The following is a 21927-nucleotide window of genomic DNA, read 5'->3' as shown; positions in this document are numbered from 1 at the left end:
CCAGATAACTGGTCCTTACAGTGAGAGGGAAGCGGGAAGACTCTCGTCACTAGGACAGTCGTGAAGCTAATTGTGTCATACTTTGAGCAAGGATACATTGCCAACCGACAGTTGCACGGTGTAAAAAGCCTCAGTGGACACCTTTCAATGTTGATTTAGTCCACTAAGCATCTCTGCGAGTTAGCTTGAGCGAGGACACTCCACTAATCGTGATAGTCGCAGTCTCAGTCCAAGCTTTCCACTGTGTTAGCCCAAGAGAGGACATAGGGTTAACCATGACCACTGCTAGATCTCCACTGACACAATGTCTTAGGCGTAAGGTCCCATCAGAAGAGTGATCCAGTCAACTAGCACCACACTCAGTCAGGAGGAGGACGCCGCCGACCTGAGTCGGGCAGATGGTTTGGCTGAAAACGTGCCTGTTGTTATCAAATCATGATAGAACTACCTGCTCTCAAACTTGACTGGTAACGACAGGCCAGTTTGTGATGCTCAGACACAATGTGTCTAGCAAGTCTGTCCTTTCTGTAGGACTGGCAGGGAGAATCTATAAATGACCGGGCAGTTACCTGTTTATGCCGTCTATATATCAGACAGAACATCCCTAAAACCCAGAAGAAAAGTGAAATATTTTTCATTGTCTATGTATTATATCTATTAATTATTGGAATGTATGTACTGTATTTACTGTATTTACTTACTTACCAAGATCAGTCTTGTTCAGCCTCTGCCGCGAGCGATACCAAGTGCAAAGGAGAGTTGTAAACGCAACTATTCAGAGACAGAAATGTCTGTCCGCTGGTATGTGTGTGCACATATACAGACATGTTTATAAACAATGTACACGATCAGTCTCGATGTAACGTTTACGCTTCAGGTGGTCCTCGATAGAACCACGACTAAGCACGCCGTTTCCTCTTAGAGGGGCAGCTTTTCGCAGCCTAAGAGGGCGGTGGGTCCGCAGCTCCGACTAATGGTCACAAGGTAACGTGTGATAAGCCGAAATATGTCCCAATATTAGAGAAATAGCTTGTTTTAGCTTAGCTGCGTAGTGAGAAGATGAAATAGGACTGATCTCAGGATGACACCACTGTACCACTGACCAATACTATGAGGTGCAACCCTCCTGTGGACCATCACCACGGTTGCGTATCAGTGCCCAGCTTTGCCCAGTCTATGGATCGTGTGGCTGCTCTTTAGTTTTAAGTGTGAGCTTGCAGCATCCAGATGGTTGGGTAATTCAAGGTCAGTAAAAAGGGAAGGATATAAATCCATGGGAAAGTACATAAGGAGACGTGTCTCTGCGATCTGTTATTTGATTAAAACCATGGTCTGATGCTTCTCAGTATCAATTAAGAGTTAATGAGATATCATCATGAATTATACAGTGAAATACTTAATGTTAATTATGACTGCATGAAAGAGAATATCATTAAGTTGAACATTTCTTTTTGTGAAGATCAATTATTTTTTATAAAATGTGCCAGTTCTCAATGTCAAACGGAAATCTGAATTTCCTCAAAGAAAGTCTTTCCTTGGAGTATGCTCTTTGTGGTTCTACATTAGGTAACCCATACAGCTACTTCTTAGAATACTATCCTACATGTAATTCTTACACAGGCTCATATTGCTTGTGGTAATTTTCTGTGGAAACTCGCAATGAAGGAAATTCATTTAATCAAGAACGTCTCAATGCCGACAGTGGATGTACAATGAAACTAAGCCAGGACATTGTGGCCAAGTTTAGTCATGGTGTTTAGTTTTTGTGTGTGCAAAGTCAGCAGGGTTAGCAAGAAGTTCATAGAAACAAAGAATGAGTGATCAGAGAAAGATATCTGATATCCAAAAGGGAAGAATGGGAGAAGACCATGGAATTGACACCTGTGATTTGCAAGAATTGTTGAATGAAAATAAATAATCTAGGAATGCTACAATAATCCGCTTAACCGAAAAAAACAGCAATCTTCCTGCATTCCTATTTGGAGAAAAAAGAGTAAATCAATATTACTTTGAATCTGCAACAATAAAAGCATGTTGATACAACAGACAATACTACACATCCCGAGCTACAAGCTCAACACTGATTTTAGCACAAGATGGATCGGTGCTCATGGAACACTCCAGGCAATCGTTGGACAGCGCCATTTTCTCAGAAGGTGGAATTTGAATGAGACGCATATCAGGTACTGCATTTTCCATTTAATTGTTTTTTCTTTGTACAATATAAAAATGTCATGATCTTAAACATTTAATTGTGAAAAATATGCAAAAGGTATGAAACCAGGAAAGGGGAAAATGTTAATTTAATGGTACTGTATATATATTTTTAGACTTTACCCTACTATTATATTGGGGGGCACCCCACATTTCCTATAGAACAGCTCTATACCTTCTTCTTTTATCAAACAAACTAAATATTATCTTATTAGGGCGAAAGTCGGGCAAAACCCTATTGTGCTTCAAAGAATTCTTATTATTCTTGAATCTCACTTTTGAGGCTTTTCATTTTTGCATGCGCTTCAGAAGTGCGCAAACTTATATTCTTGGTGCTCCCTCTGGGGATATTTTTGCCAACTTTTGGCAAAAAAAGACCTATAACTTCAAATGTATAAGGCCTGTCATCAACAAATATATAGGACCTGTTCACATTGAGTCCTAGAAAATCCCCAAATTTTCCCAGAATATTCGAACATTAGGGGGCGCTATAGTGATTCTCTGTATTTTTTGCACTTTTCTTCATTTTTAGGATTTACAAACGAACAAACTCCTCCAAGAGTTTAAATCCGATTGATTTCGAAATCAGGCAAGTTGATCCTGACAATCGTGGGGTCAAAAGTTATTAAAATCAAGAGTTTTCATAAAACTACATGGGCGTGATCTTGCGTTCAGTTTGGACAATATTTGACGATTTTTTTCAAAATGTAAAACTCCAAGGAACATTGATATTTCTGACTAGAAGCTTTTATCCATGATGCTTGTGTAGGCCTATAAGTATTGCCATGCAGTGATTTTCGAAAAGTTTTAGCGCCACCTATTGGCTTAGGTCAATGCAAATTTCTACAGTTAGCTGTCCATCTCCTAGCCCTTTAATCCAATCCACTTCAAATCTGGGAATATAAGCCTTAAGACTGTGATGATAGGACACTGTGAATTGGGAGTTTTTGATAAACCTTGTTGCCGTGACGACACCATCTTCGCATGAAAGTTCAAGGACATCTTTTGAGCCTTGGCAAACTCAAAAACTCTTGGAAAGCTCTGTGAGTGTCCTAAGTGATGACCTTTACAGACCTGATGTGGAGTTTTCGATCAAAAGTGGAAAATGACCTCCATAGTACCCCCTGGCAGTTTTCAAAAAAGCAGCGCCGGCACCCTGTTTGACCTACAAGTATGGTGAATTTTGAACAAATGTATTACAGGGAGACTTAAAAAACTCTCTGGGGTCAGTTATAATTTTTTTAGTCTGAATATTCCCTCTATTTTTGCACTTCACATATATTATGAACTATATTGATGGAAAATGTTTAAATTAAATTGACTATGAAAACTTTTAGTCTTAATATTATATCAACCTAAAGAATTGAAAAATAGCATTTAAGAACGAATAGCTAAATAACTGCAAATAAATAGTCCCCGCAGATCGCACTCTCTGCTCTGATGGAATGGAGGGGATCCAACCTATTTCAGTGATGCTTTGATTGCACAATTGCATTGATAGAGAGAGTTGATGGCTTAGAGGGCAGCTACAGGCCTTCCAAGCTGTAGACCTTGGTTCAAATCCGGTTGGAGGCATAGATTTTTTTTTCTTCTCTTTTTAACCATGTGTCCAGCCAATAAAAGAAACAAACGTGCTTTTGAGATACTAAATATGCTCCATTCTTTACTAAACTTGGCTCCCGCAATAAAGTGAAAGACGTTGTCACTTATGATTTCAATGCTTCCACATTTCAATTGGGCTTGATATTTCATCCAACTGTTGTAAATAATTCTTTCCCAAGGTGTCAAGTGTGTACCTTGATTTTTTTTTGATCAATGCAATCCTTCTCTGCAAGGAGTGCTAACAATGCATGGTGGTTATTCATTAAGAAACTGGGTAAAGAGCTTGTCATGCCACATATGAAAAGGCTCATGGAGGCCAATCTTGCATAGACTGAATAGGTGTGATCCAACTTTTTTCAGTGACATTTTGATCAATGATGGTTGGCTCAATGCTTAGGAATCTGTAGACCTGGAATTGATTCCTGTTTGAGGCACTTTTTTTCTCCTCTTTTTGACCCGCGTGTCCGGCTGACCGCTGCCCCCCAACATGCAAGAAGAGGCGAAGGCCCATTTAACGCTGCTCGCAGCTTTAATTTACTATTAAATTTAGTATAACCTTCATGAACTCAGTGTTTTCACAGCCAACATCGTGCGAGAGATGGGGTACACCCTAGATTTTTGGGGGGAGTTTTTCCTGTGCCGATGTCGCATGTGTACAGACTATAAATTACTAATTTGTAATTACTTATTTTGGGCTATACAACATAAAATTGAGTTGGATTGCTCACTAGTCAAGTGCGGGGTTAACTGGGAACATTAGGCTCCAGTCCAAAAGATTTTCAACTCGCACCTCTGGCAGAGCTTCGCTCACATTTCTGTGGAGGTAGGGGACATTAAACTGAAGCTGAAGGTGCGGCAGTGAGTTGTGGCCTCAAGGTCTTAGGTGCACCAAGGGGGGCTAAACCTCGAACCCCGTAGTGGACACCGGTGGTCAGGGAAGCAGTCCGACAAAAGAAGGAGGCCATCCGGGTTATGATATACGGTGGGACTCCGGAGGCAGTTGCAGTGTACCGACAGGCTTGATGGGCAGCAGCCTCTGCTGTGATGGATACCTTTCGGTCGGCACCAAAGTGCTTCTGGAAGACCATCCGGCACCTCAGAAGGGGGAAACGGGGAACCAATTAAGCTGTGTATAGTAAAGATGGGACCCTGTTGACCGCGACTGAGGAGGTTATCGGGCGGTGGAAGGAACACTGAGGAACTCTTGAATCCAACTACTACGCCCTCTTTGGTAGAGGCGGAGGAGGGATTTTCGTCAATTTGCCTGGTTTAGTCAAACAACTCTGCAGTGTCAAAGCCCCGGGGATTCATGAGATTCGTCCAGAGATGCAAAAAGCAATGGGTGTTGGGGGGTTGTCTTGGATGACACGCCTCTTCAACATTGCGTGGATGTCTGGGACAGTGCCAATATAGTGGCAGACCGGGGTGGTGGTACCTCTCTTCAAAAAGGGGGACAGGAGAGTGTGTGCCAATTACAGGGGTATCACACTACTCAGCCTCCCTGGTAAAGTCTACTCCAAGGTGCTGGAAAGAAGGGTTCGCCCGATAGTCGAAACAAGGATTGAACAATGCAGTTTTCGTCCTGGTCGTGGAACGACAGACCAGCTCTTTACTCTTTCACGAATCTTGGAGGGGGCCTGGGAGTATGCTCATCCAGTCTACATGTGTTTTGTGGATTTGGAGAAGGCGTATGACCGGGTCCCCTGGGAGAAAATGTGAGAGGTGCTGCGGGAGTACGGGGTGAGGGGGTCCTTAGTTGGGTCCATCCAATCCCTGTACGCCCAAAGCGAGAGCTTCGGGTGCTCGGCAGTAAGTCTGAGTCGTTTCAGGGGGGGGGGTTGGCCTTCGCCAGGGCTGCGCCTTATCACCAATCTTGTTTGTGGTTTTCATGGACAGGATATCGAGGCGTAGTCGGGGGGAGGAGGAGGGTCTACAGTTCGGGGGGCTGCGGATTTCATCGCCGCTTTTTGCAGACGATGTGGTCCTGATGGCATCCTCGGTCTGCAGTCGCCAACTCTCACTGGAGCGGTTTGCAGCTGAGTGTGAAGTGGTTGGGATGAGGATTAGAAACTCCAAATATGAGGCCATGGTTCTCAGCAGGAAACTGAAGGATTGCCTGTGTCCTTACCCCAAGTAAAGAAGTTCAAATACCTCATGTTCTTGTTCACGAGTAAGGGAAAGATGGAGTGTGAGCTTGGCCGGAGAATCGGAGCAGCGGGGGCGGTATTGCACTCGCTTTACCGCACCGTTGTGACGAAAAGAGAGCTGAGCCAAAAGGCAAAGCTCTCGATCTACCGGTCAATCTTCATTCCTACCCTCACCTATGGTCATGACCGAAAGGTTACGGGTACAAGCGGCCAAAAAAATCACGAGAGTGGCTGGCATCTCCCTTAGAGATAGGGTGAGCAGCTCAGCCATTCTCGAGGAGCTCGGAATAGAGATGCTGCTCCTTTGCGTTGAAAGAAGCGAGTTGAGGTGGTTTGGGCATCTAGTAAGGATGCCCCCTGGATGCCTCCCTTGGGAGGTGTTCCAGGCACGTCTGCACTGGCCTATCCCCCAGTCAGAGCTGGTAGATGTGGCCCGCGAAAGGGAAGTTTGGGGTCCCCTGCTGGAGCTGTTTCCCCCGCGACCTGACCGCGGATAAGCGGTGGAAGATGACTAACCGACCGCAGCCAGCGGAAGTTTAGTTTCTGGGGTCAACATTGTTTACTTCTGCGATTATTCACGATTAAAAGTAATTAGAAATATTGGAAATTGATTTATTGTATGTGTACTCTGTATTTATTTTAGACACTAATTTAATTGTAAGTATTGAAAGCAAGACATTTAAAAGACTCTGAGGCTTATGTCACTAGCAAAATGTGTCATAATGAACCTGCTTCTACAAAGGGGGGGTATTAGCAGCCTGCAGAGAGAGATGAAGACGATGAACAATGATTCCAGCAGAATCTCTGATGGAGAAGACGGCCAGTGCGAAGATAAAACAAAAGCAAATCTAGTGAGAGATTGAGGATGCGAGTTAATAAACTATTATAATCCAACCAGAAGAAAATTTCAAGGGGAGGTAAAGCTGCCACTGCCTCTCAATTCAACTTCACATCACAAACGTCATACCAGTCTGGGATGTTCCCAGGCAAATAAAATTAATTCAAACAATGAAAATATTGAATAATGTAAGATAGACATATCTGGGGCCAATGATCTAATAAAGTACAATTAAAACTAATATGAAGGTGCCTCACACGTTTTTCAAACTCTCAGCTGCTGAACAAGTCTTAAAAAAATGGTGAAATTGAAGCTGTAAATATTTCTGATTCTACCTGGTCTATTTTTTTTTAAATCATTATTATCATTATCAGGATTTTATTGGTGTGTTTACTTGGTTAAGAATCCCACTTTGCTGCATTAGAAATGGCTAAAGTCAGATCAGCACAATAACATTTTTTGGAAAAACTGTTCAAATAGAAATTGAATATATTACAGTACAGTACAGTTCCAGTATATTGCAATATGTTTAATATCACTGTAAGGTGATCATTTTAAATGAGCTATCTATAAATTGAATATCCACAGCAAAAAAAACAATACTGTTTCATCTCTGATCTTCATTAGAATTTTTATCTTACCTTGAACAATGAGATGAACTTTTGTGGACTCAGGTTTTTTGTTTGTGAGGATGGAGCAGGCGTACGGCCCTTCGTCGTGGACGTCAACATTTTGGATCTTGATACTGTACTCTGTGACTGCTGTGTTTTCCATCAGGACAACGCGGGGGTCCAGAGACCACTTCTCTTTCCCTGCAAAGAGGATGGTGGAGCGATTCAGCCACGCCACTCGCGATACTTTGCTATCCACGTTGCATCTAGTTGGAGGAAAGACAAAGAATGAAAAAAGAGGTTACAAATTCAGAATTTCAGCTGACCCACACATCCACAAAAATAACCCCACCCACCGATACATATCTGTGTGACACCTGTTCACATCCCTATGTCTACAATTGTAAACATTTTAAACAAAATAATTAAGTCTTTGTTATGGGATCCCATCTTTATCCCCGCTAATTTGCTCACCCGAACCACATCTTCTACACTAAATAATGTTTCACATCACAAAGTCTGCACTTTCCCTCTTTGTGAACACAATGAGTAGGCGACTGAGGAGGCAGAGCAAGAGTTGAAAACATAATAAGTATGACTATCCAGGGCCAAAAGAATATGCTAGATCTGGTTAGGATGACATCAAGTCCAGCTTCCAAATATTTCCATGAGTACATTGAGGGTATTATACTGGACATGTCAAGGCCTGCACAGATTGTCCAACTCCTCAGATGGTGGAATGAGCTCTCTGATGACATCAGGACTGCAGAGAGCCTCTACATCTTCCGTCGAAAACTCAAGACACACCTCTTTAGACTCTACCTTGACTAAAACACTAAGAAACCGTAGCACTGACAAATGGTAGCGCTTAAATTGTACTTATAATGGCACTTTTCTATAACATGTTTTGAAACTGCTTATTTGATGAAAATTGTACTTTCTTGTTACTTGTTCTTCTGAGTTTGTATCTCTATGTGGAAATGCATTTATTGAAAGTCGCTTTGGATAAAAGCGTCAGCTAAATGACATGTAATGTAATGTAAAGAATGGCACATCCAGACGATCAGTTGCAAGGAGATTAGTCTGAGATTAGATGTGTCTCCCAGCACAATCACCACAACATGGAGGAGATTCCAGGAGACAGGCAGTTACTCTAGTTAATCCATCCCCTCAACCACCGTATCTCCCCACATCAAATGAGCCTCAGAATGAAGGTCTTTTGTTTAAATATGTATTGTTCTTTCAAATACTACTACAACTACTACTAATATTATGAGTACTACTTGTAGTACTACTAGAACTGATACTTACTACCGTTACTAACACTACTAATACTAGTATATTCATTGGTATTAATACATAAAATGACTTTTACTACTACTACTACTACTATTACTACACTATGAGAAGGAATGTGTCATATTTTCAACACATCTGCTGGGTCAAGGGCACGTTAACACATTTTGTGTAGTTTATGTACCCTTTTAACACGCACATGTGTAGTATGACAATGGATCAGCCCATACATGTGTGTTTGTTGTTGAGTGTGGCAAAATATAATATTTTTAATATTTTTTTAAAATTAGTTTAATTATTTATATTTAATGTGTAATAAGTAATCTGGAAATGGACGTGAAATTATATTATTGCTCTACAAATATACAAAAAATATTTAAAATAATAATATGTGTTTCCTCCTTAGTACAGTCAGCTGCGATTTCTATTGATTCAAGTTACAACCGTCAAACCACCTTTTTTTATGCTGGCTGCCGCTGAAGATGAACGTTTCAAAAGAGGACAATCCAACAATAGTGGTGAGTTATTGGCATTGGTTATGTAGGAGCCATTCGGGATGTTTGTGTACAACACTGTATTGGGAGCCAATCTCAGGCTGGCCATGGGTGGCAGTGTGTATTTGTGTGAGAGGGAGTCTACATATGTAGGGGGCACAAATGTAATTGACACGGGTAATAATGTAAGGGTGACTGGGAGATTGCACGGTTTTTACCGCTATCTGAGACGCACAGCGAGAACCAGATGCACATTCAGTTGTTTGTTATAAAGTATAAAACTAATATAAGGGAATCTTACCCAAAAGAATGAAAGACTTGGAATCTCTGTGTGAGCGAGTGAGGAACAGGATCTTTTCCCACACCCTGCCAAGTGGCTTAAAAATCGATCAATATAGGTTATATTACTAAAACAATGTCTTTCATCAGCTCATATTAAGAAATTGAGTTTGTGGTTAAAGTTGAGTAAGGGCGCTCCCCTGTTATGTCAGGGGAAAACGTTACTTCAATCAGGAGAGAATCGTTCTGCAAATAGACCCCTTTATTACGTATGAAACAGAATTATAGTCTTTGGCGATTTGGACTCTATCCTCAAACAGGATAATCGGGGGAGGAGATACAGTTATGCTCCTCCAGAATTCCCCCCCTAGAGTCCAGACACTGGTGGTGGTGAAGCCAGGAAGTTGTAGTGGCCGATGCTGCCTGTTGTTAGACCGGAGGTGCCTGGGGTGGAGGAGGGATGCGTCTGGTCCGACCTGAAATGACTTTAGTTAACTAAACCTACCTAAGAAGGAAAAGACGCTCCAGCACACTTGTGTTTTAATTGTTCCTACGTTGCCATGGTGATGGTGTGAAATGAAAACTCTGTTCTGCAGGTGCTGCGTTGTACTGTCTGGGAGTATTTTATCAGCAAACCAAACCAGACTTTTGCAGCTCGCCAAAACTTCAACTTGATAAACTTCTTTTCCTTGGTGCATGTAGACAATGGAAGCGCTAGCGCCTCCAGCACTTCCTGTATTGTATTACATTGCAATGCTGAATGAAAAATATATAGCAATATACAACAACGTCGATTACGAAAAATCACCGACGCGGATTTCTATCGTCAACGCGTAATCGTTGCAGCTCTTCCTCTTACCATATGTTATTTCAAAGAAACTAATGGAAATGAGTCGAAATGGGCTTTCTTCCACTCTCTTAATTCTCTTTTCGGCCTACAAAGGGGTTGGATGTAGGAGATAGATGGAGACCTCTCCTCGAAAAGAAAGTTCCAGAAATTCAGGGCATTGTCAGAGAAAAAACGAGGCTGAAACTGGTCCAAGTTTGCATTCTTGACTTGGTGGAGAGGCACGGATTGTAGATTTTGCAGTTTATGAAAAGAGTGGTTAAACAAATATGATCTTGCCACTATTAGAATGTACAGAATGCACATCATACATTTATTGAGCGTATGAAAAGGTTAAAATATGCTTGATACAGTGCATCTTTTTTGCAGCAGATGCTATTTAAAAATGTTACTGTAATAGCTTCTCACTTCCTTTTTTTAAAAGAGGTTCGCTGGTTGTTCTATGTTTCTTTAGTTATCCATCCGCTACGACAGGGGTGTCAAACTCATTTCAGGTTCGGGCCAGATACTGCCCACTTCGACCGAACGCGGGCCACTGACGGGGGGTGGGGGCGGTGCGCGCTGACGGTCCGACCAGCAAATGGCTGACGGGTGGGGTGGCGCTGCTAATCCGCACTCCGGGGGTAGGCCGCACTGGACACCCCGGCAGGCCGTATGTGGCCCGCGGACTGTGATTTTGACATATGTGCGCTACGGAAAAGGTGGTCCTTGCAAAGAATATCATCACAATATTTCCGTCTCTTAAAGTCCAAGAAGAGAAGGCTTTGACTATATATTTTCTTAGATGAAAAGTTGTCAGAGTCAGCTATAGGCAATCTATGATTAAATATCAGAACAGGACATTTATAAATATATTTATGATATGTAACAATTTTGCATATCATTCTATCTTCTCAACAGACAACTTGGGGTAATTAGTAAAGCAATTGTTTTCCCTCCTCTCTGTCAGTTATGTCACACATCCTCTGTTAGATAGCTAGTTTACCACCTGTGTAGATTATGCTTACAAATCAGTACTTATCATTCTGTCACGGTTTGGGCTTAACTCCTGTTTTATTTTGTAGTTTCCTGCCTCTTGTGTCCCTGGGTTGTCGTCACTTTATGCCTTGTCCTTTCATCCCCTGTGATTGTCAGTCACGGCTTTGTTGTCTGTTCTGAATGTGAGAGATAGCCACGCCCCCTGATTTGCATATAATAACGTGAAATTAAATAAAGTGCCATTATGAAATAAAGTGCCATTATGAAATAAAAGTACCAAGAAATGATTAAATGTATTTCATATTTATGTATTTATTGCCTCATTTATTTATTTCACGATGTACTTCAAATGCATATTTCATTTATTTATGTATTTATTCATTTATTTAATTTTGAATAAAACAGCATTCCATAGCTTGAATGGTCTTTTTTAAATAAGGAATAAAACACGACAGTTATCATTAAGGTGCAAATGTTTTCAAAGAAAGGTCAGATTCCTCCCATCCTCACCGATCTTGTCAGTAACTTCATAAAACTCTTTTAAATTATTATACGCCGCCTCTTTGCTACACGCAGCCGTCGCCTCCGTGCATTTCTTTTTTTTTGATGACGCAAGCGGCGGTGCGACACTGGAGGCTGGTGTTGCCAGATTGGGTATTTTTTCCGCTACTTATTAAGACGCGTTCACGGTGTGTTTTCTATAGAAATCTGGCATCCTATTGAACGATGTTAACCTGAAAGAACGTGCCGTTCATAGACACCAGAATGAACGAGTTCACAGTAGCGTTCATCGGGCATTAATACAGTACGTTCAGTTCACGTTCGCCCAAAATATGAACGAGTTCATGATTTATCGTTCAATGAACGCGTTCAGGCACAACACTGCTCATTAGAGTGCTTGAAGTTCAGTGCATTGATGAGCATTTCTATCCATATGTTGTGCAACAAACTAAAGATTTGGAAATGATACATTTGGATACTGTTTTAGACGTTCAACCTCTTGACATGTTAAAATTTTAGCAAAGACAAGCTCTATCTCAATCCAAGGTACAATATTTTGTAGTGATTTTCATACTGTAACATTTAATGCTTTTTTTAGAATTGTACATGTTGTATGACACATACATATAAAGCTTCTTTGTCTGGAAAAATATTTATTAAAGCAGTGGTTCTCAACTTGTCTGGCTCCGGGACCCACCTTTACCCCTTAATGACGAGCCGTGACCCAATTCGATCGGTCAACGGGGGGGGGTGCTTCCGCGTTCGCTAGCGGTGTCGACGGGGTGGGGGTGGGGGGGTGCTTCCGCGTTCGCTGGCAGTGTCGACGGGGGGGGGGGGCGGGGGGTGGTGCTTCCGCGTTCTAATTGCCGCGCTGACTGAAAACATGGACGGACGAGCCGTAAAAACACCGACACTCTGCTGCATTAGAGAAAGTCCCTTCAAAATAAAATCCCAGGATGAATTTTTTTTTTCCATGCAATGGCCCGCGACCCACTACAAACGGGTCCGCGACCCACTAGTTGAGAAACACTGTATTAAAGGCTCATGATCCTTTAGTTTCATTATTAAAAGAAAAATATTCAATACAATGCCTGGTATTACCATTACACATTGGTGACAAATGGATTACAAATGAATTACACAAAATGTGTTAAAGTAACACATTTATACAGTATGTTAAGCCATGTAACACAGCTTGTGTGTAGAAATGGTTCACACATATGCTGTGTTGCAATTAACTTCACATGAGTGGTGCCTGAGCAGTCACAGAAAATTCAACACATGTGTCATGACATATGACTTTTTAGAGTGTACCAGTAGTAACACTGCAACTGAAAGTACTAGTATTTATACTGATATTAATACTTTAACTAATAGTACTACTACAAATACTATTACTATCACTACTAGTAGTATTTCTTCTGCTACTAAAAGGACTACAACTAGCAGTGACTCTGCAACTGACATTACTACTATTACTTCTATATCAAAGACTTCTCCTACTGCTAGTACTACCAGTACCACAACTACAACAAATACTACACTATTACTACCAAAAATATGTTTTTTTTTTAAATTCATCTCAGTGTCGAGGGAGAATTCAGGAAGCTGCATATTGTGAGTCTCTCAGAACTTTGGTGTGTGACCTTTCTGTTTCTTTCTCTCCCTGTTGACCTACATGTATGACAATTTCTGGACATATGTATAACAGGAAGACTTAAAATAATGTCTCTTGGGACCATGGTCTAAAATGTTTTTTTGTTTTTTTTGTGAATGTTCCTTCTTTTTTTGCACTTTCTATTTTATGCTATACTACAAACTCCCCCCACGGACTTTATCACAGCTACTTCAGATTTTGACAAAACAACGCCAAGGCTTTGGTGATTAAAAGTTATTAAAACCTTTTTGTTTCGTGTTACAGTGTTGCCATGGCAACCCTATCTTCAAGGTCAAAACTGAGGTGCTTTTGAGAGACTAAATGTACTTCAATCCTTACCAAATTTGGAAAACACATTTACAGTTAAAGCTGTAGTTCCTTCATATGATTTCAATTCATTTTGGCTCGATAGTGCCCCCTATGCATATTCATAAAGCAGCCCCAGCAACTGCTGTGATCTAGGTGCACTCACCGGAAGGCCACAGCCTTGATCCAGCTGTGCAGATTTCTTTTCCACATCAGCAGAGTAGGCTTGAAAATAATAATCAAGTTGGCTGTGACCTCTGTCCACATCCTCACTGAAGAGAAATGATCCTTTTGATAAAAGAAGAGGTCTGTGCAGTCAGTTGACCACAGCTTTGCTCTTTTCAGGAAGCCATCCACGTTGTCCTACATGTTTAAATGCTGGTGTTCTGCAGAGACACATTCATATCTGCCAGACTTGGTGCAGAAGTGGTGTGATTATCTTCTCATCTTTGCGTTGACTGAATGGAGGTGATCCTACATATTTATTTACTTTTTGCATCTCTTTGTACAGCAAAGCAAGTAGCCTAGTTCTTAGGTAGTTCAGTTTATGAAGCCACAGACTTAGGTTTGAATCCCACACCCTACATGGATTTCTTTTGTCTTTTTGACCGCATGTCCGGCTGACAGGCAAGGGGAGGCGAAGGCCCGTTCATCTCTGCTCGCCGCTTTAATTAGTAAATGTTTTTCCAAACTAACATGCAAAACTAAGATTGAGAACATGGTTTCCCCCATATAGGCCTTCCTACCACATCATCAGTTGTATGGAAGCTATTCACACAAACATTTTGCTATTCCAAATGTAATGGAATTTTTCCTTTGTTCAGTTCCAAAATAGACTTATAGTTAATAGTTTTTTTCTATTTTTCACTTAAAGATAAAACACAGTACTTTAGCATCCGTATACTATAAGTCAGATGACCATATTTCCCTCTTTGATATAATTTTCAACTCAATGGCTCAATTCACATGCATATCCATGTTTATTACACACCCATCTCTAAATATGCCTCTTTGGGTGCTCTCAAGTCCTCTGTTTTCTTTTTACCTCCTACGAGAGTATTTGCTGTTAGTCTCCCCACTAAACCCTAAATTCCCAAAGACTTAACTTGCGTCACCTAGTAAGTGGTTGAGTCCGAGAGTCTTTAAGAGCTTTAAATGGTGTAAATTTCAATGGGACAACACTTTGCTGCAATGTCACATCACAATGACGTCAAAAAATATGATTTACATTTGAGGGTATTTATATTGTATTTATTTGCCTTTCAGGCCGTTTCCTCAAAAAATCAAAAATAATTCTCTTGAGCTGAGTAAGTGAGTGGTTCATAAAGGGCTCAAAATGTCTGCCTGAGAGCCCTAAAACACACAATGATTTGACAATGGCACAGAACTTTAGGAGTTAGCAAGAGCGCCCCTCAAAATCAGTGCATAAAGGTAATTTACAGTACATGTTATTTAGGGGGAAATTTTGCCCCTACTGACTACATGGGGAACTTTATAAGACATTGGGGGAATTTATTTACTACTTATTTCAGCTGCTGTAAGTACTGTTCTAAAAAATACATTCACAACTGATACGTCTGTGAGTCCGCACACTCCCTCCTGGTTCTATAAGTATAGTTTAACAGACGTACTGCATAAGAAATGTATAAAAATGCTCAATACTGCTGGTATGCACTTTGGGACTTGTGGCCCCTGTAGAAAAAAAAGGGAAAGTGAGACTTATTTTTTGGTGAAGTGTTCTGTGTTTGTGAGGATTGAATAGAATATTTCACTTAACAGTGTAAAAAAATTATGATTGACAGCAATCAAAAAGCTAATAGCTGTCAATCACTAGGTAAATGTATACAATAGCAGTCATCACGCAACATTGGCCAAAATGTCAGCACCTGTATGAATCTCAATTATATATATAGACGCCAGGTCATACATCTGCATATCTTTAGCATTCCCTGGCAAAGCTGTTTCGAAAATGTGTCCAACAAAAGACAAGGATGCGATACTGCAATTTCTCAGCCTGCAGAGTCCCAGAGACAGAACGGGTGACGAAGGATACATTTAAAAGACAGATTATTGTTTTCTCACCACACAATGCCCAACATTCAATCCAATGGACCTCACAGAATGAATAGCATTACTCATATTGTCATTTTCTACTGCCACTGCAGGGTCAGAGTAGACAGCTCTATGGGAGCCCAGTTTTATCACAGCGCTCCATCAAAGTCGTGACATGAATCAGAAATAGTGGAAAAATTCTCCCCACAGGACACACAACTGTGACATACATTTTGAGTACAAAAATATGCTTTCACCTGTTCACCTCAAGGGTCTTTTTTACAGCAATACTCCCAGATCATGCCCCTCCCCTTCACGCCACATCAGGGTCAAAAGTCTGAATGTGAATAAAAAATCCCAACGTGAACAATTTTTGAATCTGTAATCGAAAAATAATACAGTGAAGAATGAAAAGCATTTTCAAAATATAGAGTTGAGTCAAAACTATATTCAAGACAAAAATATTTTTCGTCCACTTATTTTTATTTTGAATACAGTATTGTATTTTTCAATGTTCAACAACAAAACTTTCAGTTTCACTTTTTTTTCAAATGAACAAAACCTTTGACCTGGATTTGGCTCCATACATGAGCAAATAATCAACGGTCATATTCATGGGGCATACACTCACTCACACTGTGGCTCGCCCACTGAGTGTGTCCCACAGTGGACTGATTAGGAATTACAGCTATTCATAATATACAATATACCAGCGGGCCAGCTGCAATAGTAATTAAATACTATTCTGCGAGCCAAAGATAATTCCACTGCGGGCCTTAGGTTTGATATTTCTGACTTAGAACCAGATTCCTGTTTCATCAGGCTTTCTAGATAACGTTTAAGTGGATATCCCGCTGTTAGAGTTCAGAGTAGTAGTTCTCCCATTGAACAGGGAAGTGCCAAGAGAGTGAAACAATGGAACGGTTTGAACAGCACCTAAAGCTCCGATGAAGCAGCCCTACGATGTTTATCTATCTAAACAGCTAATGACCTGAATAAAAGCGCATGTGTGAGGAGTGGTCGCACATGTATGAGAAATAAACTGCAAGCTTAAGCATGCAAGATTGTGGTCCTACTGTCTTGCACGATAGCCTCATTCATTTTCAAGTTATGTCAAATGTATAAACCTATGTTAGGTAGTTGCTCTATAGGGCTGGAATTCTGCAGGATTAACTACCATCTAGACTGTAAATAAATAGTTTAATTAAACATTCATGTAAAATAAGTTCAGTTAATTTCTCTTAGATGTCAACACATTGGGTATTTATATTGTATTTATTTACTTTTTATTCTGATTCAGGCCGTTTTTTTTAGTCTACAGATTCAAAGTGTTTCTTAGATTTCATGAAGCAATATCAACCAAATCATTCATTTGTATTCATACTTCTTTGTAGTTTCTCATAGCAAGCATATTAAGCAATGTCACACTGCTTTCCTCTCCATCCGATTCACATCTTCCACAGTTAGCTCTCTGTTGTGGAGCTTATTACTCCATTCTTCTGTAAAAACAAAGAACAAAACCTTGAAACTCACAGTCAAATGCAGTCTCAACTAATTGTGTTTTACCCAAATAGAGGATTGGCTTTCAACCACGAAATGGCAGTAACTTATGAGCAGAGGGAAACATCTCCACTGACTACACTCTGCACTGTGCAGTTAACGTTAGCTAGCTAGCAAACCGTTGTAGCTAACGATAGTTATATAGCTAATCAGAGCTAGCTAAATAATTAATACTTACATCTCCTACTGTGAGTGATAGCTATGTAGCTGGGTCGTCTGGTGATGGAAGGACACATATTTCTCATATGTTTTTGCTCACCTTCATAAAGTCTTCATAAAGTCCGGTGCTGGTGGACAACGAAGTTGGCAAATCATTAACGGAAAGTTTGAGTCGCAAATGCGTGTGGTTCTCTTTTCGTCTTCCTCCACCCAAAGCTAATCTATTATGAAGGTAGATTTGTGTCTTTATTATGCAAACAAAAAAAAGTGTTTTGAGAGCAAATTTCTTGCATTGTAAGCAAAAAAGTTTTTCAGTAAAAATATATGAACTGAGAATTAATTAAAACGCAATAAAATAACTTTAATGGTTCATGAGGGATGTGAGTTAGAGACAAACAGATTCAACACATCAGCTAAAAGTAGGCAAATGATGCAGATACTGCGAGGTCTTACACTAACAAGGACCTCCTATGTAACAGCTTCTCTAACCACAAATTCAAGCAAATTTGAGCAAGGAGTTTCTTCAAAATTTAAGCCAATTACCCTGCCATTGTCCTGATGCAATGTATGCCATGTTATAGCATCAAATCAACAAAGTAACGTTCTAAATCAAATTTTTTAACAAAATGAATAATTAAAAAGATACAGCCATATGTGCCTGTTTTACAACATCCCATCTCTTCATCAGATATAGTACATTTGTATAGTCATATATCATATCATATAGTACAAACGATGTACAAAAGGAACCCAAAAGCTTGACTCAGACAATGATGGTAGAGACAGGTGGATTATAAAACTGGGAGATCTGTCAGGAGGCACACAAATCCAGTTCCTGTAGAAGTCAGTGAAATTCACTGAGCTGTCTGCTCATACGGATGATATTTTGTACCCAAACACGACCGAGTTTGGTGCGACGTGAAGGACTTCCACAACAGGTACATAGTCGCTGTGTCTTCTATGGTTGATTGGGAGGAAAAACAATTGCAGAAAGTTGCTTTCAGGGTGATTGGCCACGCACCTTCTCTCTTTTGGGACTAGCACAATTCATGTTAACCAGAAATGTTCCCCACGTACGCAGCGGATTTAAGGTGTTTGAGGTGACGCAAAACATTTGCTCTGCATTTGCTGTGAATGCACCCCGTAATGCATGAGCGATCTGAATGCCCACTGGGTTTTGGAGACGGAATAGTTCTTATTTTTTACATAAAGTCTAATGTTTAATTAGAAACTTGAAGATCCACCTGCCTCTTCTCTTTGAATGCATACAGTGGTAAACAGAGAGGGTGCAGTCGAAAATTTGAAGTGTTAATCAACTCAAGACTGGCTGCAATTAAACCCATTATTTAATGGGATAAACACTTCGTTCTCCAGCGGTCCATGAGCATTTGAGTTGGCATCTTTATTTACAAATATGATACGTGAGAGTTGTTGCAGTTTGTGTTTGTTCACAGAGTGCTAGCACAAAGTAACGAGTGGGAAGCCTGTTTCATTTGTGTTGTGGGACAAACAAGCTGTGGATCAAAAGGAATCTTTGTCTAACAAAACTCAACTGTAAGTTATTAGGTTTTATCGGTACCATATCAGAACCTAGAACTTTAAGTCTGTCATGCGCCCCGAAACCAAAAGCCTCACCACATCAAGAGTTCAATTTTCAATTTATTTATCGAGAAATGTTGTCATCTCTCTTACATTGCAGTAGTCTGTTGTCCTGCCAGAAATCATAGCCTCCTCGGTAAAATGGAGAGTTCCTGACAAGTTTCATGAATGTAGCCAAGGACCATTCTGTTATGTATTCTGCTGATTTGAACGGTTCTGAACCCAATACACCATATGTAATGCAAGATTATATCTTGTACAAAGTTGGCTTTGTTTCTTCTATGTTATGCATCACAAATCGCTTTTTTGTCTTCTGCCACTTCACATAACACCAGAGCTGGACTGATAATAGCAGGACTTTTTCAGGTTAAATTATTGAAATAAATGAGACTAACCGAGTTCATTACCTACATTAGGATATTCTAATATTCTGGTGTTTTAAATGAGAGTTTATCTAATTCTAATCTAATCTAGTGGGCCACGCTTGCATGCACCAAAATGTACACACAGCCAGGCAAACTATGTAACAAAGCAAAGGGAAGCTCTCATAATAACACATAAGATGGAGAGAAACTTCTATCTCGTCATTTTCTCCACTATGTATATAATAGTTGTTTACTGCTATCAAACCACATTCACATTGTAGAATTGACATCTTTAGCCAATTGTCTTCTTATGCCATCTTTTTTATCCCTAGAACATCATAATAAGCCATAACAATAGTCCATGGCACGAGGGTTAAAAGACATGTTTACTCTTTTAAAATAAATGTTATCTTAGGTACATACGTAGCAGCTATAATTCTTTTCATGCCAGCAGAATAAATTGTTCATACAGCTTGTATCGCCTAAAATAACCCTGTTTGAGAAAACATTTTTCCGCACCGCAAATAGTATCACACATCAAATAAATCCTGCTGAACCTTCCAGCCCATTATGACAGCACACAAATGGATGACTGACTTGCAGGGACGGGTATTGGGTAGAGATAAATTACCACATCTTCCTTTCACTCATCTTATCGATGATCAGAACAACAAAAGGCGTTTTGCTGAGAACATGCATGAGTCGACAAGATCATAATGATTACTTTGTGAAACTACATTATTTGCCACATCATAGAATATCTAAAATTTTGAAAGACACCGTAACGAGATATTTTGATTTGTCTGTCAGTACAAATACCTCCTATCAAATGTGAAACAGATGGTCCCTTCGTCTACAGCACATGGAGGTATGAGCACAATGTCAGTTAGGGGATGATGATGTGTTCCGAGGAAAAAGAAAACCTGTGTCCTTTTCAGCACCCCGGCCAAGCAAAAACTTTTGTCCGCTGCGAGTGCCAGGCGTCAAAGGGAGCTCCATGCATGAAAACAAGAAACTGTTGCATAATACCTCAAAAAATATTTTTAAACTAAATGGACTGTACTTGTACAGCACTTTTCTAGTCTTCCGACAACTCAAATACATAATACTACATGACATCATTCACCCATCCACCCCCATTTATACACTGATGGCAGGACTTACCATACACAGTAGTACCTGCCCATCAGTAACTAACATTCACACACTGTAGTTGCAGCTACAGGAGCGGATGAGAGTGTCTTGCCCAAGGACACATCAACATGCAGGTTAGCCGGGCCTGGGATCGAACCGTCAACCCTCTGATTGGAAGACGACCGCGCTCCCCACTCACCCCACAGTCTCCCCAATTCCAGAATTGGGACACTGATTTTTCCCTTCACATTTTGGAGGTTGGGTGGCATGGTGGTTAGCACTGTCACCTCACAGCCAGAAGGTTTTGGGAGCAACTCCACTCAATGGGCTTTCTGTGTGGGTTCTCTCCGGCTTCCTCCTATAGTTCAAAGACATGCTCTGGAGTTTAGGTTAATTGGTGACTCTAAATTGCTCGTCGCTGTGTGAATGTGAGTGTGAATGGGTGTTTGTTGGTGGCGACCAATCTTGTTGGCTGGGATCAAATCCAGCTCTCCCGCAAACCTGTATGAAGGATAAGCGGCTTTGACAATGGACAGATTTTGGAGGTCACTGTCACTTTCACAGCCATTGCTGATTCTACCATGATTCTTGCTGTTCTGACCCTGAGTGTTCCGATGAAAAACCAATGCACCATGTGTGTAATAGATCCAATTTTTCCTATTGTTTCCATTCTTGCGCATCACATGCACAGCAACTGCAGTAAGTTCAAATTAGGGTCTTCGTAGAGGAACCTTTTTAAGGAATTCATATTTTCTCTAAGGAATTTTGCCATTTGGGGGGCTTTATCATGTTCAAAAAGTTGTTAAATTTTGCATGCATATCAGGATTGGTTAAACATTTGATATTTTTGGGGTCTCAAATTTGGGTATAAAGAAATGTCTCTATAGCACCCCTGTAGTACCACACTAGGCCTGTTTTTTCCCCGATGCCCGGTTGACTTGACCGGGACACAGGTGCTCTTGGATATGCTCTACAAAAATCATGGTATGAAAATGCACCCACGTAGATCTTCCGCCACTTTGAATTTTGTGAAAAACATGTTTTTGCCAACTCCTCTGCTTTCCCTGAACATTTTGTGAGAATCTGACAATCACTATTGGCTCAATGCCATCTAAAGCATCTTGATATCTAATTTTCCCTTTAAGTTATGAACCAATGAAGTTTGTAAGGGGTGTGGCTTAATAGTTAAAGACCTATAACTTGAGAAGTAATTGGCCTGCCCTTACCAAATCTTGATTGCATGATTATACAGGCAACTTTAAAGTCTTTTGTAAATTAAAGTGATGTG

The 21927-nt window shown here is 40.5% G+C and overlaps 1 protein-coding gene across 1 annotated transcript in view; it reads right to left on the bottom strand.

Moving 5' to 3' along the window:
• The window catches only part of opcml (opioid binding protein/cell adhesion molecule-like), a 163756-nt gene that overhangs the window by 83177 nt on the left and 58652 nt on the right, over window positions 1-21927 (bottom strand). Inside the window, exon 2 of the mRNA XM_037467560.2 lies at window positions 7443-7678. Within this exon, the coding sequence (XP_037323457.2) occupies window positions 7443-7678 (236 nt within the window). The remainder of the gene's footprint in view (window positions 1-7442; window positions 7679-21927) is intronic.

The sequence above is a fragment of the Pungitius pungitius genome, chromosome 16 (assembly GCF_949316345.1).
Source record: "Pungitius pungitius chromosome 16, fPunPun2.1, whole genome shotgun sequence".
Taxonomy (NCBI): domain Eukaryota; kingdom Metazoa; phylum Chordata; class Actinopteri; order Perciformes; family Gasterosteidae; genus Pungitius; species Pungitius pungitius.
The sequence above is the reverse complement of the archived record's forward strand: the minus strand, read 5'-3'. Positions and strand labels throughout refer to the sequence as shown.